The following is a 23,496-nucleotide window of genomic DNA, read 5'->3' on the forward strand; positions in this document are numbered from 1 at the left end:
ATAATTATTATAAATTATATAATTTATAATAATAATTGTTAAAATAACATAAAATGTAATTTATTTAACAAGAATATTATTAATATTAATCTAGGCGGATTTTATGTAATAATCGTATTATTATTTTGTATAATAATAATAATTGATATTATTATACATACAATTAATTTATAATGTGCTTGTTTTAATGAAACGTGCATATCACACGTATACTAAAAATAATTATTTTGTCGAAAAAGTCTTGAAGATGATTTGACTGTTCCGCTGTGCGTGCGCGTGCGGGGTAGGCCGCTGTGCGCGCGCTCGTGGAGAGGAGTTTTTTTGGTAGCTGCGCCGTGCATTGTGGGACGGCAGCGGTGGAGGCCTAGGCAGATAGCAGCAGTTGTGAGTGTTTGACAGACACACGCGTGTTTACATTAGTATTGGGCTGATTATCTCCGCGCTGATCGGTGAGTGATGGCGCGCGAGGATCTGATGAGCTCAGCGGAGGACGCGGCGGATCAGGTGCGCCAACCAAACAGCGGCTTTCACGTGCATTTAACTGTGCATGACATTCATCTGCATATGCATGAGAAATATATCGCATTATGCTTCGTTAAAGCAGTCGGTGCGTGTTTGTGTGCATTAGTCACTCACATATCCCTGTATAATAAGACTTTCCTGTATATTCTTACTGGGAATTTACATTACTCGCGTTTGAAAATGAAATGCATGTTCATGCATTGAATATAGAGACAGATACTGGTTGCCAGATGATGTTAGAACATATTCCAAGAGGAGGTAACTGCGATACAAAATGCACATTGTCATGCTTTCTATTAAATGAGAAGCTGAACCTGCTCTGAAAGTTTAATACTGTTCTCTTTAAACTAAGAAATCAGTTCTTAACATGCTTAAAGAACAGTTACTGCTGGCACTTTCCTGTACTACTGTATTTCATTGCCTGCTTTACTCACTTTAGCGAGTGTTTAATCAGAGTATGGCACTGAATGGCTTGAGAAATGCCTGCAGATGATTGCTCAAGCACACAAGCTCAGATAATAATGACCTTTCAAACACGTGCACTGGCTCGGTTTCTTGCTTTATAAATCCTCATGTGTTTGCAGCAGTATTAGTGGAGGTTTTTATGTTTTGCATGTTTTGCTCGGGTCATGTGTGTGATTACCAGCATATGTTCTGATGGTTTGTAACTTAAACCCTCTAAAAGTGGAGAAGTGTTGGGGTTACTGGGTGAAGCCAAATGCAGAATGAATATGAATTACTGATGCTGCTTAATCTTAAACGTATATGTTTGAGCGCAGCTGTTTGGTTTTATTAGTGCTTCAGAATCTGACACAAGTCTGTACCTGCAGGATGATTCTTCTGTTATAATTTATAATCCTACATACTAGTAATGTTTTAAACAAAGCCAATGATAAAGTTTTTTTTTTTTATTGCTAGTCGAATAATAATCAATAAGCACTTATCATGATTGTTATATAATCACAAATATACAATAAATATAGAAAAAAAGAAGTGATAAAGTGATAAAACATTGTATGTTGTTGCATATTTAATTTATCTGGTGTCTTAAATATTTGGGGTTTTTTTGTAAAAATGTCAGACCGTTATCAGTTCTGTCAAATAATAAGTCAAGAAAGAGATGTACTGCAGCAAATTGCAGCTGTTTTTATCCTCTGTGGGTTTTTTTGTTACTTTGGAAATGGAAGGTGAAGTGCAATGCATTATGGGATGCAGTGTGTGTGCTCACTACATACTGCAGAAATAGTACGAGTAGTATGGAATTAGTATTATTTTACTATCATTGAGATACTGTTTTAGTTTTATAAATATTTATAAAATAATTAAAAAAATAGGTGTGTTAAGGTTTTAGTCATTCATATATATATATATATATATATAATTTATTTATTTTCAGATAGTTGCCAAGGTAACATTTTGTAATTTAGGTGAGTTGATTTTTAGTTGATACTAAAAACTGAAACTTAAACAAAGCAATATTACTAAAACTTTAACTAAAATTAAAATAAAATGAAAATATAGAAAAATCCAAAATATGAATTTTTTTATATTTTTTTATATAATTATTAATTAAAGACTGTAGTATCTCAATAATGCTAAAGTAACACTGGCCTGTATAGTTTCTATACTAACTAATGAGTTCCTTAAACTAAAGGAAATTGAGAAATGTTATATATAAAATATATTGCGATGCTCTGCTGTAGTCCTGTTTGTCCTGTTGTTTATTGAGTTCTTCACTAATAAGCAGCACATAATCTCTCGTAACTGAGCTCTGATTGGCTGTCAGGTCAGTCACACTTGCTAATCTGCTCAGTGATTGGCTGCTTTTGAGAGCTGATGTGGTCTGCTTATATCTGCTGCTATTTTGGCTCCTCGAGCTTCACTCACAGAGCTCGTGTTTCACAACACCAGACGCTTCAAATCATACCGTTACAAAATGATGCAATTTCAAGGCAGAATCACCAAGATCTCTTCAGAGTCTGTAGTTCCTCAGATGTTGTGTTTTAATAAATGTGACCCTGGAGCACAAAACTAGTCATAAGGGTCATTTTTTTTAATTGGGATTTATACATCATCTGAAGCTGAATAAATAATCTTTCCATTGATGTATGGTTTGTTATGATCGGACAATATTTGTCTGAGATACAACTATTTGAAAATCTGGAATCTGAGGGAGCAAAAAAATCTAAATATTGAGAAAATCTCCTTTAAAGTTGTTCAAATGAAGTTCTTAGCAATGCATATTACTAATCAAAAATTAAGTTTTGATATATTTACATTTAAATTTGTTTTTGTTTATTTATTCATTTTTAGACTGTTTTAAAAAATGGTTTAAATTAAAATGTAATGGTTAAAAATGATTAAAATGAAAAATAGTCATTTTGTAATTCATGTTTTTGTTGCTTATTTAAACAATATTTATTTATAATTCAGAATATTTATTATATTTAAGAGTATTTATAATATTTCAGAATATTTATATATTTCAATTAAAGCAATTAACACAAGATGCCACAGGTGAATAAAGAAAAAAAACTAATATATAGATTATGCATATAATTATTTTTATTTATTTATTTTTTTGTTTTATTTTACTTCACCTGTGGCATCTTGCTTTAATTGTTGTGCTGTGACTAAATGCTCAGTATGGTGGCTGTTTTAATTTGTAGTAGGATTATTACAGGATTTAGTGTTTTGTGTGTGTTGGTCATCACCTGCTGGACGATAGACAGGTGAAGTGTGTGTCCAGGTGAATATGAGATCATCAGGCGGTCAGTGTTTGTCTGGTGAGTGTCAGATGTGCGGCTGATGGATGTAACCTGATGTTTGTGTCTCTTGTGTTTGCAGTTCCTGCGGGTCACGAAGCAGTATCTGCCTCACGTCGCTCACCTGTGTCTCATCAGCACCTTCCTGGAGGACGGCATCCGCATGTGGTTCCAGTGGAGCGAGCAGAGAGACTACATCCAGGCCACCTGGAGCTGCGGATACTTCCTCGCCAGCAGCTTCGTACTGATCAACCTGATCGGACAGATCGGTGAGAGAGAGACACACACACACACACACACACACACACAGTGCGGTTCTGATAGCTTGGCACATCAAAGTGTTAATTTGCAACAAATTAACAATAAAAAGCTCCTGTAAACCTCTGCACACTGGTAAAAGCGTAGATTATTATGTGTTTGCTTAACATTTCTTTTGAGAGAGGTATTATTTGTCCAATTTTTAACCCAAAATAGTAGGGGTGCGACAATAAATCGATTTGTGAATCGATTCTGGGATTTTCCAAATGCATGGTGACTTTCTCTGGAATCGATTCTGAGCTTAGTTTTTAACAGCAGATGACGCGCTAGGCTAGTTTAAGCGCACACTGAAATGCTCATGAAGAAGAGCCCTAAAGAGCACTTGTCAAGTCAATGACGGGAAATAGTTTGTCGAAATAGTGTCATTCTCCTCTGGCCAGACAAAATCAGCAGTTTAAATCTAGACTAAAGCAGAGTCAGATTGTGCAAAGGACTCATCTGGTTCCTGTGGTCTTGTCCCGATGGCCGTCTTGGAGACAGGGTCTTCACTGGGGATCAGTCTCTGGGGCTCATCTAGGTGTCCTGGCTGTAGAGGTCATCTCTAGGTGCTGATCCACCATCTGATCTGGATACAGTCTGGATCTGGGTGGCTACGGTGACCTCGGAATAAGAAAGAAACAGACTAATATTAGCGTAGATGCCATTCTTCTTACGATGTAACAAGTACATCAGGTGTTTTGGGAAGTGTTCCCGGTTCTGGTTGACCTAATTAATGGAGCCTAACAATCCTTTAACGGATCTGAATGATAGAAATGTGATAGTGTATTATGTGTAAGCCAGGTTAAAGAGATGTGTCTGTAATCTAGATTTAAACTGACAGAGTGTGTCTGTTGCAACAGGTAAAAAATAGCATCATTGAGGGAAAAAAAAAAACATTATATTTCTGTGTTCTGTTCACGGCAGTGTTATTTTATTATTATTGATATACCTTATATACTATAGTTTTTGTTAATATTTTGAATTTTATTTTATATTTCCCCTTTTTCATTTAATTTTGTTTTTTATTCATTTTGTATTGTTTTTAACGTTTATATAGTTCTTAGAATTGAATTTATTTATTAGTTTTTAGTTTTAGTATTTGAAGTTCAATTAAACAAAAATGAGAAATATAGCTGAAATATTACGTTTTTAAAATTTTATTTCAGTTAATATTCATTTCAAGTAACACATGCTTTTATAGGCAAGGCAAGTTTATTTATATAGTACATTTTAATATGGTTTAAGTTTTTGTAAACTATAGCAATTCTGGAGATTCAGTGGGATCTCAAGTTTTTCAATCAAGAGCAAAAATGGGTTTGAAAACCTTATTTCACTGGTTTGGACTCATGTCATCGAGAATTCGATATGTATAATCACAAATAACAATTAACCCTCAACTTGAGAAGCAGCAGCAGTCGTCCAGAAAAAGGTACTCCTCTCAGAAAACATACAAAAAGATAATTTTAGATATTTAATTACTATTTGGAGCATTGGGATTGTTAGAAGAGGGCTTAATTAACTCATTTTTGTTAAAACCTCAAATTCGACCAAAACTGACCATTTTCACTTCTTTTGCCTGTAGTTCAGAATTAGTCCGTGTGCATTCCGACTCATTTCGCCAGCACGACTCACAAAAGTGACCACAAAACCAGTCATAAGGGTCAATTTTTCGAAATTGAGATTTATACATCATCTGAAAGTTGAATAAATAAGCTTTCCATTTATGTATGTATATATTTGTTATGATAGGACAGTATTTGGCCGAGATGCAACTATTTGAAAATCTGGAATCTGAGGGAGCAAAAAAATCTAAATATTGAGAAAATCATCTTTAAAGTTGTTCAAATGAAGTTCTTAGCAATGCATATTACTAATCAATAATTAAGTTTTGAGATATTTACGGTAGGAAATTTACTAAATATCTTCATGGAACATGATCTTAATATCCTAATGATTTCTGGCATAAAAGAGAAATGTATAATTCTGATCCATACAATGTATTGTTGTCTATTGCTACAAATATACCTGTGTTACTCATGACTGCTTTTGTGCTCCAGGGTCACATGTGACTGTACTGTGGAGCTGATGTCATGATGTCTCGTCCGCAGGTGGATGTGTTCTGGTGCTCAGCAGAAACCTGGTTCAGTACGCTTGCTTTGGTCTGTTTGGCATCATTGCGCTGCAGGTGAGTGAGCAGCTCAGGTGCGTCTGTGCTTCTGTGTAATTGTCTGTCGTTTGGAGTCTGAAGCGTGCAGCACGTGTTCATCAGCGCATCTCTGTGTTTCAGACAGTCGCCTACCGTATTCTGTGGGACCTCAAGTTTCTCATGAGGTGAGTTCAGATGAATAAACACCGTTCACACTGGAGCTGAATGCGGAGTCACTCCTGTTTCTCTGCTGAAACCAGTGCGAGTTTGGAATCTTTCAGAGACTGCAACATTTATTTTCAGTTGTTAACTTTTTTTTTTGTTATTTTTCAGCTTTTTGTCTTTTATTATTTTGGTAACACTTTACAATAAGGTGTGATTTGTTAACATTAGTTAAACAAACAATAATCAATACATTTATTACACTATTTATTCATCTTTGTTGATGTTAGTTTATTCATGTTAGTGCATTAACTAATGTTAACAAACACAGCTTGTGATTTTAATAATGCATTAGAGTAAATGCTGAAATTAACATGAACTAAGATTATAAATGCTGTAGAAATATTGTTCTTTCTTAGTTCATGTTTAATAATGAACCTTATTGTAAAGTGTTACCATTATTTTTATAGTTTTTATTCATTTTCTTGATTAGTTTTAGTTATTATTTAGAACTTCAAATTAAACTAAACAAATGATGTTCTGTTCATACTGGTGTTATTTTAGTATCAAGATACTGTTATAGTTGTTACTATTTTGATTTTATTTGTTTTCTGTTATTTGTTAAAATGTTGTTTTGTCATTTTTAATAGTTCTAAATATTGATGTTTTATTCACTTTTATTTATTATTTTTAGTTTATGCCGTTTTTTTTGTTATTAGTTTACTTTAGAACTTTAAATGAAATGAAAATAAGAAATGTTGGCTTGAGAACCAGTTGAAATAAAATCATTCACGATTTTATTTGTATATATGTGTGTGTGTGTATATATATATATATATATATATATATATTTGTATTTTTTGAAATTAATTGTATTTATTTATTTGTATGCATATGTTTGTATGTGTGTGTATGTATATGTACGTGTATATATACATTAGTCTTATTTAATATTTTTTATTGATTTCTTTATTTTATTTCATTTAACATTTACTTTATTTCAAGTAACGAATGTGTTTTTTTTTTTTTATAGTTTAAGTTTTAGTTAACGATAATTACTCTGGTTCACTTACAGTTGTTCATATTATAAAATGATTAGGAAGTGATGATCACTTAAAATGCATTTAATATGAAAATGAATGACTGATTGTTAATGCAATGTGTGACACAAGATGTGCTAGTAATTCCCAGTATTTCTATGGTTGCTAATATTACTGTGGTCTGTGTTTTCTGTGCAGAAACACTGCTGTTGTTATGATAAGAGTGCTGTGATTGGGTTTTTCCACTGTTTGATGATCTCTATTGTTGCATATTTACACTGAAAGTCATCAGATCTTCAACACACAAATGCATGCATAAAAGAGATTCCTCATGAACAAAAACACCAAAGCCATCAGATGCATCTTTCCTGTGTGATCTACTGTATGCCCAACCGCAGTCCAAAGACTGATTCAGTGTGCACAAACTCATAACTTGAGCGGGGAACGCTGTGTGTGCTGAGGATTGTGTGTGTTTGTGCAGGAATCTGGCTCTGGGTGGAGGGCTGCTGCTGCTGCTGGCCGAGTCTCGCTCTGAAGGGAAGAGCATGTTTGCCGGTGTGCCGTCGATGGGAGAGAGCTCTCCGAAGCAGTACATGCAGCTGGGCGGCCGCGTGCTTCTGGTGCTCATGTTCATGACGCTGCTGCACTTCGACTCCAGCTTCTTCTCTGTGAGTCTCCTCAAGAGTTTCAGCACACTGTGTGTCAAATCTGGCACCTTCAAATAAACCTTAAACATCTGGGTCCGGATTCACAAAACATCTTAAAGGGATAGTTCACCCAAAAAAGAAAATTCTGTCATTAATTACTCACCCTCGTTTCGTTCCAAACCCGTAATGGGCTTATCAGTCAAATAATTAAAACAATAGTATGTAGCCTTAATTTGGCACCTAATTTCACAGAATATTTTATATTTTCAGTATCAAAGAATCAGGACGTGCTTGATTGTTTATAACATTTATCATTTGTTTAATGCAACTATAATGCATGAGGTTATTAAGATATTATAAACTTTAACGTCATGATCTTCTGTAAATCTTCCGTGAAAAGCACTATATAAAAAAAAATTCTGAGAAAAAAGTCAGAAACCCAGAATTGCAAGAACAAATTATTGAATTGTGAGATGTAAACTCAATGCAATTCTGCCCTTTATTTCTCTGAATGAGTTTATCATTATCTTCTGTAAATCTGCTGTGAAAAGCACTAAATTAGAGTACTACTGGGCAATCTAGACATCTCTTGCTGCCGTTGTCTTTTGCAGAAGCAGAAGTTCTGATCTTTGAGAGTTGAATATTACTCTGTTTTCTGTGCATCAGATCCTGCAGAACATGGTGGGAACGGCGCTCATGGTCCTGGTGGCCGTGGGCTTGAAGACGAAGCTGGCCGCGCTGACGCTGGTGCTGTGGCTCCTGGCCATCAACGTCTACTTCAACGCCTTCTGGACGGTACCTGCCTACAAACCCATGCATGACTTCCTCAAGTACGACTTCTTCCAGACCACCTCGGTCATCGGAGGCCTGCTGCTGGTGGTGGCGCTCGGCCCGGGCGGCGTGTCGATGGACGAGAAGAAGAAGGAGTGGTGAGGAGATGTTCACGAGGAGCCTGAGACGCCAGAGCTCGCCGCAGTGCATCCGTTTATTTTTAGCGCATTGTTAAATCCTGGAGTTAAATCCGCCTCGCCCTGTGTTGCAGCAATCGAGGAGATTCCGATTCGTTTCAGTTACGTTTTGTGTTTAATAATGAAACCGTGTTTATGGAGAAGCGCTGTGAGAGATGTAGATGTACATGGAGTGCATCAGATCTTCCTCTCTCTGGACTCTTTCTCATGTTATTTGTGATGCGTTGGTGGGATGATGTTCCTGAGGGCCTGATGCATCAGACGTCTGTGAACTCTGAACTGTAGGCGTCTCGGGCGAGTTTGACAGGACGTTTGTCAGATTCTATTGTTTTGCAATCGACGCCGGACGAACGGGACGCTTATCCAAGTGTTTTCTGTTGATTCTAAGAAAGACAAATCACTGTATTGATTTTTCAGAAGTTTATATTGTATTTTTGACTTTGGGTTTTCAGATCGTGGTGGAAAAATAAAGCAAAACGATTTAAATGTGTTTGTGTGGCGTTCTAAATGACTGCGTTTATGTGCATCCTCGTGATGAGAGTAATAAAGCACAATGCTTGATGCAATTAATTATGACAGCCATAAATGTAGTAAATGCAATGCTGATTTTACAGGCATTATTGGTATAGTCTCAGTTCTTTTAACTGTGCTTCTCGATTAGGGAGATGCATTAAAATAAGACAAAAAGCATGAGAAAGCAAAACATTTCTTAGCTTAATTCACCTCCTCAATGTTTGGAGATAAACCTCATGAGAGCCTCGTTTTATAAGTCTGGGCCCGTATTCACAAAACATTTGATCTTACTACTAAAAGTTCTCCTAAACGGCAGTAAAAGTTTTTAGCTAAGAGTTTTGTCTTAAAACCCATTCACAAAGCTGCTGAGATAAACTCAGATTAAGGGGGCGGGGTTTACCTCGTTGCTATGGATGATGTCAGCATGCTCATTAACTATGCACACAGTGATTGGCTGATAGTCTGTCAGAGATTTATTCATAGAAATATTGTAGAGCATGATATTATGTTGCCATATAAAGATTTTAAAATGCAGGCTAAGTGTCACTAATTAAACAAGTATATGTTTTGCTGCCAAATGAATACAAGTTTTTAAGTATAATCTTCAGTTTTTAGTTTAATCAAATTCGCTGTCATTTCAACTTTTCTTCTCAGCAAACTAAATTGAATTATAAATTAAACTAAATTATATTAAACTGACTGATTTGAATTCAAAAATTTGAATCTCGTATAGCTAAAAAATGAAGTTTAAATTGTTTGTTATTTTGATGAGCTGAAGTAATGCAAAAACACGTTGCTATGACTTGTTGATTTTTATTTTTATTTTTTATTTAACATTACTTTTGTTAAAGTTATAAAATATATTATTGGGTTAAACCACATGAGAAGGCTTAAATTTAAAAGTGTGAGCTCCAAATCTGCAAATTAATAAAATTGTATGCTATTTTTAAATTGCAATGTAAAAATATCCACCTTTTTCTTAAATTCAGTTGCTGCATTTTGGATTAAGTATAATCGTATAGCTTAGTGTCATATAGCTTAAATGTAATTGGTTAAATTGTTTTGATGAGTTAAAGTAATGGAAAAATGTATGTTGCCATGATGTGTTGATCACATCATTTTTGAAGTAAACAATAATAAAAAATAAATGTTAAGATAAATATTGCAGAAAAGTGATGTTGAGCGTGTTGATGTCGCTGAATAATGCAGTCAGATTATGATGTTTGAATAGATATGCAGTGTTCATTTTAGAGTTTATGTCTATTTGCCAGATATCATGCAAGGACAGTTAATATCACCATGTTTGCCCTGTTGGTCTTTTATCATTTTAATGAAATAATTAACATGTCACTTACATAAATAGACTATAGTGTCCAGCACCCACTAGTAAAAAAATATCAAAAATTATATCTGGTGTGTGAATATTTTTTTATTTGACTGCACACACACACACACACGATGTTTCCCCTGATGTTTAAGGGAAGTCGTGGCCTAATGGTTAGAGAGTCGGACTTGTATTGCCCTAACCTAAACTTACCCCTTACAGGAGACTGAGCATTTCTACTTTCTCAAAAAAACTCACTCTGTATGATTTAATAGCGTTTTGAAAAGTGGAGACATGGGGTAATGTCCTCATAAATCACCTTCTCCTTGTAATACCTGTGTCATACATGTGTTATTATACACATTTATGTCCTCATTTGTCACACACACACACACACACACACACACACACACACACTCATTGTTTCAGTCACTGAAGGCCAGCTCATCCTCATTGTCTTCACATGGAAGAGCCAACTCTACGCTCTTCCTATTGCCCTTTCCATGAAATATTGCTGTATTCATTTTCTGAAAAGAACAAGTCATTTTCTTATTCATACATCAATACAACTATACTACAATAAACACTTTAAATAAATAAATAACTGCAATCATATTATTGATGTTACTATCTATAAAAAAAAATCTCAGTGAGGAAATACATCACTGCTATTCCACTGTTACCATATGGCAACATTGACATTTTCTCAATTTACAGTAAAACTATATAAGATGTATGAATAATAAATATGTAATTTGCTAACAAACGAAAGCCCCTGATTGGCTGGTGTGTTCGGGGGGCGGGGCAGAGAGCATGTGCTTGAGAGCAGAGCTCAAACTGAACTCAAACTGGATCTGGATTCGGAGCTGAACTGATCTGTAATTCGTTTCTATTTCCTGCTGTGTTTAGGTGAGTTACTGCCTTTATATGTATTATGTGTTCATGAATCTGACGCGATTTATTCCGTGTTTGTTTACATCTACAGGTTGTTGTTGTTGTGAACAGTGATTTAAAATGATCTATATTTATTTCTGCAGGTGTAATAAGAATAATATCTTATGTAAGTTATATGAATGCAGAATTCAAAAGTGCGTTTAGTTGTATATATAAATATTATAGCATTAGATATTTTATGTTTTCTTTCAGTATAAAGTATGTTTATAATTAACCTTGTCCTTGTAATTGTAGTTAGTTTTAGTGTGTGTATGTTTTTTGTCATTTCATTATTCTTTTTTGTCATTTTATTTTATTTTTTAATGTCCGTATTGTTTTTTATTGTTAATTTAGTTAACGTTATTTTAATTCAAATTTATTGTAAATGAGAAATGTTTCTCTCTCTCTCTCTCTCTCTCTCTGTGTGTGTGTGTGTGTGTGTGTGTGTCTCTCTCTCTCTCTCTGTGTGTGTGTGTGTGTGTGTCTCCCTCTCTCTCTGTGTGTGTGTGTGTCTCTCTCTCTTTCTCTCTCGCTCTCTGTGTGTGTGTGTGTGTGTATGTCTCTGTGTGTGTGTGTGTGTGTGTGTGTGTGTGTCTCTTTCTCTCTCTCTCTCTCTCTCTCTCTCTGTGTGTGTGTGTGTGTGTGTGTGTCTCTCTCTCTCTCTGTGTGTGTGTGTGTGTCTCTCTCTCTCTCTCTCTCTCTCTCTCTCTCTCTGTGTGTGTGTGTATGTGTGTGTCTCTCTCTCTCTGTGTGTGTGTGTGTGTGTGTGTGTGTGTGTGTGTGTGTGTGTGTGTGTGGATCGGCTGGGAGGAGTGCGTGAGTGTTTGAGCAAGTGGTGGCTTGTTTGAGTGAGTTTTTATTACTTTGAAAAGTTAGTGTTGTTTAGTTTGCTGTCACTTGTAATTAGTTGGGGGGTTGGGAAAATGCCGGCAGACTCTGATGGGTTTGCTACTTTAACAGCCCGGCATGGTTGTAAATGTTTACCGGATGAATCAGTCACTGTTGAAGACTGTTTGGCGCTATTAGTAGAGAAATAGGTGCTGGGAATATTCTGTCGGCATCTAGAATGAATAAAGCTGTTGTTGTGTTTGTGAAGGAAGAGTCTATGGTTCATCATTTAGTGGAAGTTGGTTTATCTGTTGGTCATGTTTTTTGTCTGTTTTGCCGCTGTTGAGTCCTTCAAAGAGGGTAACTCTCTCCAATGTGCCCCTGTTCATTTCTAATGATTCACTTGAGCGATTGCTTAGCCGTTATGGTAAAATTATGATGCTGATTAAAATGATCCCTCTTGGTGTTAAGAATCTAGATTTAAAACATGTTATGTCTTTTAGACGCCAAACTGCTATTAGTTTGAATGTAGAATTTCAACACTTGGACGTTTCCGCAAAATTTACTTTGACAGGTAAAGATTATACAATTTTTATCAGCACTGAATCAATGAAATGCTTCTCTTGTGGGGTCTACGGACATACAAAGTTGAGATGTACTAATAATAAGGTGACTGAACAAAATGAGACTGAGCCTAAAATACCTTCGGAGCAGGTGGCCCCTGCCATGGAAGATGGTAACCAGGATGGCAGTGATAAAACTGATCAGAGGGATGAATCGGATTCAGTGTCAAAAGACGATGAAACTCCGAAAGAGGATGCAGTGCTCAGTCATGCTGAGAATACAGGAGAGTGTTCACTGAACACTAATGAATGCGCTAATGTTCGCAGTGGAGACAGAATCAGAGCGCCTCATGGAGCCAGATGAGCTTGTGGGAGTCAGAGAGTCTCCAGATGAGCTTGTGGGAGTCAGAGAGTCTCCAGATGAGCTTGTGGGAGTCAGAGAGTCTCCAGATGAGCTTGTGGGAGTCAGAGAGTCTCCAGATAAGCTTGTGGGAGTCAGAGAGTCTCCACAACAGATGAGCTTGTGGGAGTCAGAGAGTCTCCAGATGAGCTTGTGGGAGTCAGAGAGTCTCCAGATGAGCTTGTGGGAGTCAGAGAGTCTCCAGATGAGCTTGTGGGAGTCAGAGAGTCTCCAGATGAGCTTGTGGGTGTCAGAGAGTCTCCAGATGAGCTTGTGGGAGTCAGAGAGTCTCCAGATGAGCTTGTGGGAGTCAGAGAGTCTCCAGATGAGCTTGTGGGTGTCAGAGAGTCTCCAGATAAGCTTGTGGGAGTCAGAGAGTCTCCAGATAAGCTTGTGGGAGTCAGAGAGTCTCCAGATGAGCTTGTGGGAGTCAGAGAGTCTCCAGATGAGCTTGTGGGAGTCAGAGAGTCTCCAGATGAGCTTGTGGGAGTCAGAGAGTCTCAGGACTCGCAAGCATCTGTTGGCCTGTCACAGGTTGATGTGGATCAGTTATCTGAGGGAGGTGAGGCTCAGTCCATAGATATAAATTCGGACAGTGAGGCATCTGATGTTGTGGATTATTTCACTGATGTCAGTTCCCAAGGAAGTTCTGCAGAGAAAAAAATGCAGCTTGCAAATGAAACCACCTTATTATACAGTTCAACAAATTAATGATTTTCTCAATGATACTTTTAATCAGCGCAGATCAAAATTAGAGAAGTATTTCTCTGATTTACAATTGTTTGTTGATTCTTGCACTATGGCTATGAGAAAAGCTTCATTGGAAGAGCTTGATCAGCCTAAAAGATATAGATTAAAGAAACATGTCAGTGCTGTTAAAAAAAGACTAAACGTAGGCCATATAAAACATTGATATGGTCATGAATATTAAGGTGATGTATTATCTTTTATTATCTTTCGGCATGACAACCTTAAACATTGGGACTTTTAATGTTAATGGTTGTCGATGCACAAGGAAGAGAGTTGCTTTAGTATTACTTCGTTACAATACACCACTGTGTGTGTGTGTGTGTGTGAGAGAGAGAGAGAGAGAGAGAGGGGAGTTGTTTAAAGATGTGATTGGGTCAGCCCAATGTTAATTAAGAAAATAACCAATGGGCTGCTGATTAAATGTCTCATGGGCCGGTCTGTCTGGGGGAAGAAAATCCTAAAGCGACTTTTTTTGACAAATACATTAAACAGCCGCAAAGACCACAGCGCCGTCAACTATTTAGGCAGAAAAACTATAGGCTGCTATGAGTTTTATGGGCCGATCAGACAAATATGGTATGAGAAGATGTATAGGCCCGGCCCAAAAAGTACGTCGGCCCAGCGGGAAAATGCCCGGTCTGCCAGATGACCAGTCCACCCCTGGTGCAAACCTTACTGCAGGTGTTGCGATCCTTTTTTCTCCATGCGTTAGTATGCAACCAGATGTGGTTGAATAACTCATGAACGAATAAAGTTACGTTGAAACCAAGCACACCATTGTTTTTCTTGTGACATTACCAATAAGTTTGATGTGTCACATGGCCCTCTTCCTATTGAAAAAACAAAAGTTGTATCCAAGATGGCCGACTTCTAAATGGCCACCATGGTCACCACCCATCTTGAGGAGTTTGCCCCCTCACATATACTAATGTGCCACAAACAGGACTTTAATATCACCAACCATTCCCATGTTATTACGGTGTATCCATATAAATGGCCCACCCTGTATATTGTATTATAGCCTCAAACTCTTTTGTGTCTAAGATTAATGAGACTGTTTTACCGACATGTCCTTTGTGTAATGCTCTTGACAATGATTTCATATGTTTTGTGAGTGTCTTAGACTTAACTCATTATTTGAAATATTGGAGAAAATGATTGTAAGACTGGGTTTTACATTTACCAACAGTCTATTTATTCTGGGTTGCAGATATAAGAGGTCTTGGCAGCAACAGTGTACACTTGCTAATGTTTTAATAGGACAAGCTAAACTTGTTATTTTAAAGTCTCATCAGTGTAAAAATGCCAGTGAAGATGTGAGTTTAGTAACTCTGTTTAAGTCTTTAGTGGAGTCAAGTGTGATTGAATATACCTATTACCAACACACTAATAGTGTCCTCTACCTTGAATGGAAATGGAGTGTTAATTGGTAATGTTTAGGAATCATGTTTTGTGTATCATATGCAATGTGTGTATAATTAAAGTGTTTTGAAAAGTCAAAGTCTCTCTCTCTGAAGGTCCGGAGCGGTCAGATGTCGAAGGGTTCGGTGGTTCTGGCCTACAGCGGGGGTCTGGACACCTCCTGTATTCTGCTGTGGCTGAAGGAGCAAGGCTATGAAGTCATCGCCTACCTGGTAACTCCTCACACAACACACGATCTCTTCAGGGAAATGGCTCGTTGTTAGCAGAGAGCTGCAGTGCAGGAAGGTGTTTTGTGAAATGATTTTATTCTCATGCTGAGCTCAGGCTTGTGAAGACTTGCTCACCAAGCTTTTTTCCCACTAACCAGCCGTGAATCATCTGCTCTCTTCATTGGGTGGTTTGGGTTTGAGAGAGGAAGGTGATGCACATGAAACAATGAAAGAAAAGACTTTCTCAGATGCATTGAGGAAGTTCAGCAACAATTGTGATTAGTGTGATTTGAGGCGGTGAATATATATCGAAACTGGTTTGAATTACGAAAAACTAGAACAATAGCGAATGAAATCTTTCTTTTCACCTCTGCATTACATGTACAGTTATACATTTGTTAGATATTTTATGATCAAAAGCATTCAGTGTTTGACCAGCTCCTGGGTTCGAATCCATGACATTGATGTTGCTAGCATCACGCACTACTGTTTGAGCAACATACACTGCGTTTCTGGTCAGATTGAGCTGTAGTTTGGACCAGACTTGTTAAGGCCCGGATACACAAGACAAGTTTCTCTTTTTGTTAAAGAGCTTCTCTTTTCTTTCATAAATCACAAGCTTTTTGCTGTACGTTCAGCATTGTTCTTGTTTAATTAAAATTATTGAATTTAAAATGTTTTAATCAATTTTAACACTATAAAGAAGTAAATATGGCAAATGAATTTAATTATTTTACTTAAAACACCTTTTGTCATTTTAATAAATTTTTCTTATAATTTAATTTGTCTTAATAATTTACCTTAATTTTGAACAATATACATATATATATATTTACAGTCAGCCAAACCCCTTAAAAATATTTCAGCACATTTGCATGTTCATGGTTCTCTGATTTTGGTTTATGGTTAAATAACATGGAAGTCAACAAATAAAATATTTACTTTTTTAGTACGTGTTTCTTGTTTTTATTTTAAAAGTTTTTTATTTATTTAATTAATTATTATCTTTCATTAACTCGTGAACCCCTGATTGCCAAAAGCCTACTCTATAGCTGACTTTACAGAAGTAAATATTCAATTAAATTAAATTTAATTTAATATTAATATTTTTTTGATTTTTGATTTTCATTTATTTCAAATATTTTATTTCTTTAGTTTAATTTTTAATTGCAAGTCTTGAAATGAGCAGAAAATGTCCAGCTCTTGCTGTGAGAGGAGTCTCAGCTATTCATTCCTATGCCATTAAACGTCAAACTACCTTCCTACACTGTAAAATATCAAAAGTTGAAAAAACTCAAAAATCTCAGACAAAAACTAATTGAGAACTCAAAAATCTCTTGAAGCTGGGTGCCTTAAACTTTTAAGTTTTCTCAACTTTTGATTTTTTACAATGTACCTAACAACATAAATCACCTCTTTATTGCATTGAAGGCCAATATTGGACAGGATGAGGACTTTGATGCTGCGCGGAAGAAAGCGGAGAAACTTGGAGCCAAGAAGGTAAGGCCTGAGAGCTGCCTGGAGAGAGTGTGAGTGTGTTCAGGACGCATCCGCTCTGTGTTGATGAAGTGTGCTGTGTTTGTGGCGGTGTCAGGTGTTCATCGAGGACCTGCGCTCAGAGTTTGTGCAGGAGTTCATCTGGCCCGCGGTGCAGGCCAACGCCGTCTATGAGGACCGCTATCTGCTGGGCACGTCTATCGCCCGGCCCTGCATCGCCCGCAGACAGGTGCAGATCGCCCGGAGCGAAGGAGCGCAGTACGTCTCTCATGGAGCCACAGGAAAGGTGCTCACATTACACATTATACTGGAATAAACCTGCTCCAGACTGAGACACACAGAGTTCAGTGAACTGGGCTTGACTCATATCTGACCCTGGAGCACAAAACCAGTCATAAGGTACATTTTTTTTTAATTGAGATTTATACACCATATTTATTTAAGCTGAATAAATAATCTTTCCATTGATGTATGGTTTGTTAGGATCGGACAATATTTGTCTGAGATACAACTATTTGAAAATCTGGAAAATTGGAAAATTCTAAATATTGAGAAAATCTCCTTTAAAGTTGTTCAAATGAAGTTCTTAGCAATGCATATTACTAATAAAAAATTAAGTTTTGATATATTTATGGTAGGAAATTTACTAAATATCTTCATGGAACATGATCTTAATATCCTAATGATTTTTGTCATAGAAGAAAAATGTATAATTTTGATCCATACAATGTATTGTTGGCTATTGCAATATACCTGTGCTACTGATGACTGCTTTTGTGCTTTTGTCAGAGTAATAACAGAATAGCATGCAATTGATAGGAAGAGCTCAGTTTGATATGTTGCTGAACAGTTTAACATTCAGAGTCACTGTAACTTTATAGATTGTGTCTGTTTGACCAAAAAATACCTGTTTGACCAAAAAAACCTGTCTGTTTGACCAAAAAATAGTAAAAATTGTGAAATATTATTAGAATGTAAAACAGCTGTTTTCTATGTGAATATCTATTAAACTGTAATGTATTTCTGTGATCTGCAGCTGTATTTTCAGCATCATTACTCCAGTCTTCAGTGTCACATGATCTTCAGAAATCATTCTAATATACTGATTTACTGATTTGAAACATTATCAATGTTGCAAGTATTTAAGAAAAAGAAGAAATTAATACTTGTATTCCTCAAGGATGCATACATTTATCAAAAGTGACAGTAAAGACATTTATAGTGTGACAAAAGATTTCTGTTTCAAATAAATGCTGTTCTTTTGAACTTTCTATTCATCTGTGAATCCTGAAAAATAAAATGCATCACAGTTTCCACAAAAATATTGAACATTGATAATAATCAGAAATGTTTGTTGAGCAGTAAATCAGTATATTATTATGATTTCTGAAGATCATGTGACACTGAAGACTGAAAATGATGCTGAAAATACAGCTGCAGATCACAGAAATACATTACAGTTTAACACATATTCACATAGAAAACAGCTGTTTTAAATAGTAAAAATATTTTTATAATTATATTTATGTGTTTCTATCTATATGTATAGATTGATGTATTTCTATCTATCTGTCTATCTATCTAAAATATATATATATTATCAGAAACAACTAGAAAAGTCATGCAAATTCATTGGTCATAAAGACTATGAACCCTGAAGAACATTGACTTTACAGAAGTAAATATGTGCATTAGTTTCTGAGAATGATGTTTAAATCCAGAAAGCATGTGTTCGTCATTATTTTCTGAGCTCATATATGAGACGCACAGCTCTCTCCTGATGAATACACAGAAGCGTGTGAATGAATGTGTTTGTGTTGTTTATTGCAGGGAAATGACCAGGTTCGCTTCGAGCTGGCGTGTTACGCTCTCTATCCTGAAGTGCAGGTGAGGTCCGATCCGTCACACGAGCGTCTCGAACCCGTCGTCTGTCTCTGACCTCTGTCTTCATGTCTGTGTCTCAGATCATCGCTCCGTGGAGGATCCCAGAGTTTTACAGCCGCTTCCGGGGCCGGACGGACCTGATGGAGTACGCAGAGGTGCAGCTCCTACCTTCACTTTAGTCTCCTGCGTCTCTGCAATCTTTCCTCTGAGATCTCTGTGTCACAGACCGTGCTCAGATTTTACAGAAGACCACAACTCAGGGATTTTAATATGAATGCAAACATTTGTTATCAAATTCTTTCAAAGATGCCCACTTCTTTTGATAGCTCTACCACAGTGGTTCTCAACAGATGTCCACTAGGGGGCAGAAAAGGGCAGAAGATGACTTAAAATAAGACAAAATAGGCTTTAAAATGAGCTAAAACATCTGAAAATTTTAGAGAATTTTATAGAGAATTTGAGAAGTGGCATTTCTAGACCTGGAAAAGTCATGGACATTTCTATAATTAATAACTACCTTTTTTTTTCAGTTAAGCGTTATCAGTTAGAAATTGCTAATTTTGATTAATTTAATTATTTGCATTAAATTATTTTAATATATTGCTCCAAAAAAACTACATCAACAACTGTAAAAGTCTGTACAATTACAAAGAATGCAAATTCATCTCAAAGACTGTGAACCCTGATGATCATTCACTCACAGAAACCTCTGAAGCTGCTGAATTATTTTAATTTAATTATATTTAAAATATTGCCACTCTTAATTCCTCTAAACATAAAAGCTTTATCAAAATTTTTGTAGGGCTTTTGGTTATTATCTAGGAGTCAAAAAGTCTATATGGCTTTATTTTAATTCATTTTTATTTCAGTTTTAGAGTTTTAGTACTTGAAGGTTTTTTTATATATTTAATTCCAGTTAATGTTTATGTAATGTAAAGTAACAAGGGTTTTATTTTCAGTTTAAGTGAAAGACAATAACAGCTGGACCGTCTTTAATTCTACACCACAAACAGAATGATTCAGTCCAGATTCACTCCAGTAGATGGAGCTCATCGCTGGGCATCCAGTCTGTCTTATTAATATCACTTGTTCTTCAACCTGTTGTCTGAACTCTGACTGTCAGCTCTTTTTTTTTGTCTTGATGATGGATTCTGAGACTGATAAAAGTCGCTCCATGTTGCATATACAGATTTATGCATCATCTGAAAGCTGAATAAATAATCTTTCCATTGATGTATGGTTTGTTATGATCGGACAATATTTGTCTGAGATACAACTATTTGAAAATCTGGAATCTGAGGGTGCAAAAAAATCTAAAATACTGAGAAAATCGCCTTTCAAGTTGTCCAAATTAAGTTCTTAGCAATGCATATTACTAATCAAAAATTAAGTTTTGATATATTTACGGTAGGAAATTTACAAAATATTTTCATGGAACATGATCTTTACTTAATATCCTAATGATTTTTGACATAAAAGAAAAATGTATCATTTTGACCCATACAATGTATTTTTGGCTATTGCTACAAATATACCCCAGCGACTTAAGACTGCTTTTTGCTGTGTATCTGTATATATAGTGTTTCAAATGTTTCTTAAAGGCTCTTCAGATGCATCTGTAACTGTTTACACATTAAACACAAATGAAAGCATCAGAAATACCACAGAGTGTGAATAAAACAAAGGTTATTGGTGTACATGTTACAAGAAAATATTCATTAAAAATGTCATGTTTAGCTCAGTGTGTTACTTCTAGTTTCTTTGTAATTGTTTGTGAATTTTACTAGCGATTTCTGAGTGAAAATTGTTTAAAACTCAGTGCTGTACCTCATATGTGTGTTTTCTTTGCTCAGAAACACGGTATTCCTGTTCCTGTCACACCGAAGGCGCCGTGGAGCATGGATGCAAATCTCATGCACATCAGGTGAAGAACATCACAAGAAACACTTACCTGCATGCATACTTCACTGCTGTTATTGCATTACAAAAAACTTCATAAAAATCTCTTTTAACAGCTATGAATCTGGAGTTCTGGAGAATCCGAAGGTAAGAGATCGTTATGATCAAAGCTCTAGATTATAAACATACATGCAATCCTAATAAACTAATAAACCTTCCTCAAAAGAACAGATGATCAGATTTCAGATCGCATTTGAAGATGATTTTTCTAAAAAAACTAAAGTGTTTTAAAATGTACAACTACATCAAACAAACAAAAAAAATCCCCCCAAAATATATTTGCTAAAATATGTTTCAAAGTATATTTATGTAAATATATTTTCTACTGATATATTTTTTGGTCATTTTGTTTGAAAATACATTTTAAAAATATAAATATATTTTTAAAAGCGTTTAAGAATTTGTTTTGCCCTCCACATATTTTCAATCCAAGAAAATACATTCACATTTGAAGAAAAACTTTATTTATTTAATAAATGCATGTGAATATATAACACAATTTTAAGCAAAAAATGTTCCATTATTATAAATCTAGTTTTGATCTCTAGTGGGCTATTCCATCCACATTTGCATTTGTCCTAAATGCAGGCTACTTTAAGATTACAAATGTATTTTGTTTTGCCCTGAAATACATTTTGAGGTATATTTTAGTATATGAAGGCTGAAACTAAATATATTTTAAAGTTCAAAAATATATTTAATTTGAACTTTGCTAACAACATATATTTAAAATATATTTTGGCCAGATTAAGAGTATTTATTTGCTGCATCTGTACTAACTTCAGCAAGCCGACTCAAAAGCTGTTTCATCCGTTCAGGTATCAATCTGATATTACTGTAGATTTATGCACATTTGTGACCCTGGAGCATAAAACCATTGCTCATTAACAAAACAAACATGAAAATGAGGAAGAATTTCTTAGAATTGCAAGACGAAAATGCAAATTGTGAGATATAAACTCAGAACTGCAAGACGTAAAAGTTACAATTACCTTTTTTATTTATTTTTTATTCCATGGCAGAAACAAGCTTCCATAAAGCACTGCTTATGCATGCAATTATTTTATATTCAGTAGTTCAGGGTCGAATGCTTTTAACCCTGTTTACAGTCTGATGAAAAAAATTGTCTGAAAATATATATATATTTGTTAAATGGAACTGTTTATTGACCAAAATATATTTTTTAAGCATCATATTTGATCATCAGGCTTTTGTCTCATATAGTGAGAATATGGAGGAAAAAACAGCTCAGTTTTAGACTCTGAGCAAAAATATGAATTTGCTGCAGATGCTGATATTTATGATGAGATTCTGATGAATGTAATGTAAATCTTTAGATCTTTATAACAGTAGAGCATAAAATGATCTAAATATCAGCGGTCGCTCTATATCTCCAGTAATATGTCTCAGTAAGAGATGAGATGTAAATGGTCCAAACATATAATGCAATGCTGATTGAGAGATGAAGAAATAAACGCTCCTCAGAAGATGTGAGATGAAGATCATTCCTCCGCTGAGGAACAGAGAAAGTAAAGCTTCTGGAAACAAACGCTCCTCAAAAGATCCTGATGATCAGATTTGAGACATTGATTGATGGAGAATTAAGTAAAGCTGAGCTGCTTCAGTCCAGTAAGAGTTCATCTGCAGTTATTCTGACGTTTACTTGAGACAAGTCTAAACTGTCAATCAGAAATCTTAGGAATAGGGTTAAGGATCTCAGGCTTATTAAGACGTTGATGCAGATCATCTTCTCTCATCAGAAGGAGAATGTCTCTGTCTCGGTTCAAGACACGGTGATTTACGCGTCACTTCCAATCCAGTGGCCAGATTTCACTGCTTTACTTTCATCTCTTCACTCATTCTTTCCACTCTCTGACACTTTTTTTTTCCCCCATCGCCGTTTTTCTCCCGTCTCTTTCAACTCCGGGCTTTGATTGAAAGCAAATGAGGCAGCTAACATGTGGAAAGAGAGAGATTTACTTGCTGTAAGTTCATGCGGCGGCTGTCTTTCAGGATGCGCGCTCAGCCGCCTCGCAGGACAACAATATACGGCCAGCTGAATAAAGCACGCACCGGCGACATGATGCTTCTCTTCACGGACCATTTGCCACCAATGCCGTCTCTGGGCCTGTCGTTCTCTCTGTGGATTATTCCTATCTTCGCCTGTCTCGCAGGGTTAAAGGGCGAGACTAGATCCACCAGCAGGGGGGCAGAATTGAAATTCATTGATCCCATCACATTATATCAAGCGCTGAAATGTGTTGAGCTTCACCTGATCTCTGCAGTCTTTCGTCACTCGTAAGACCCTGTTCTGGTCTGGATCAGTCTTTAATGTGAGAGATGCTCGGTCTCTTGTGATGCAGTGAATTGTTCAGTTCATTTTTGTAAAGAAAAAAGGCACAAATCTCATGATTTTGATCATTTCAGTTCATGCAGTGTCATTATTTAAGTGCATTGTAGAAAATATTTTTTGGCTAAATAAAATGAGTTGAATTTTGTCATTTTGCTATTTTGCAGAGATTTTCCATTTTTCCCCCCACTTAGGAAAAACTGTTATTGACATCATTCATACTTTTTCTGCACCATGATGGGAAGAAAAATAAACTTATTCCGCTTCCTCCAGTTTTACATAAATTGCAATCTTGACTGCATTCAACAAGCTCAACA

General features: G+C 35.9%; 2 protein-coding genes across 6 annotated transcripts in view; both read left to right on the forward strand.

The window, feature by feature from the left end:
- Positions 1–268: 268 nt before the first annotated feature.
- On the forward strand, positions 269–10,448 carry surf4 (surfeit 4). Of its 5 annotated transcripts, none has more exons than XM_079416482.1 (6): positions 269–504; positions 3,370–3,556; positions 5,693–5,769; positions 5,872–5,915; positions 7,414–7,600; positions 8,246–10,448. In XM_079416482.1, the coding sequence occupies exons 1-6, from the start codon at positions 457–459 to the stop codon at positions 8,510–8,512; spliced, it is 810 nt and encodes a 269-aa protein (XP_079272608.1). In that variant the 5' UTR covers positions 269–456; the 3' UTR covers positions 8,513–10,448. The 5 variants fall into 5 exon arrangements, with proteins under 5 accessions (XP_079272608.1, XP_079272610.1, XP_079272611.1 ...); XM_079416484.1 differs by having other exon boundaries at positions 286–504; positions 5,642–5,769; positions 8,246–9,037; XM_079416485.1 differs by having other exon boundaries at positions 286–384; positions 5,642–5,769; positions 8,246–9,037.
- Positions 10,449–11,187: 739 nt separating this feature from the next.
- Positions 11,188–23,496, forward strand: part of LOC306869223 (argininosuccinate synthase-like) — a 33,482-nt gene continuing 21,173 nt past the window's right edge. The window contains exons 1-8 of the mRNA XM_079415895.1: positions 11,188–11,293; positions 15,376–15,492; positions 16,921–16,989; positions 17,084–17,272; positions 18,817–18,873; positions 18,951–19,025; positions 20,724–20,794; positions 20,886–20,916. Coding sequence (XP_079272021.1) covers positions 15,391–15,492; positions 16,921–16,989; positions 17,084–17,272; positions 18,817–18,873; positions 18,951–19,025; positions 20,724–20,794; positions 20,886–20,916 — 594 coding nt within the window. The 5' untranslated portion in view covers positions 11,188–11,293; positions 15,376–15,390. The remainder of the gene's footprint in view (positions 11,294–15,375; positions 15,493–16,920; positions 16,990–17,083; positions 17,273–18,816; positions 18,874–18,950; positions 19,026–20,723; positions 20,795–20,885; positions 20,917–23,496) is intronic.

This window comes from Barbus barbus (assembly GCF_936440315.1).
Source record: "Barbus barbus genome assembly, chromosome: 5".
In the NCBI taxonomy this organism is placed as follows: Eukaryota; Metazoa; Chordata; class Actinopteri; order Cypriniformes; family Cyprinidae; genus Barbus; species Barbus barbus.

Bases quoted from the DNA above. Each gene is read 5' to 3' on its own strand.
- surf4 (XM_079416481.1), top strand. From the start codon at position 457: ATGGCGCGCGAGGATCTGATGAGCTCAGCGGAGGACGCGGCGGATCAG. The intron at 3,557-5,692 runs GTGAGAGAGAGA...TCTCGTCCGCAG, and splicing joins CAACCTGATCGGACAGATCG to GTGGATGTGTTCTGGTGCTC. The intron at 5,916-7,413 runs GTGAGTTCAGAT...GTGTTTGTGCAG, and splicing joins GACCTCAAGTTTCTCATGAG to GAATCTGGCTCTGGGTGGAG.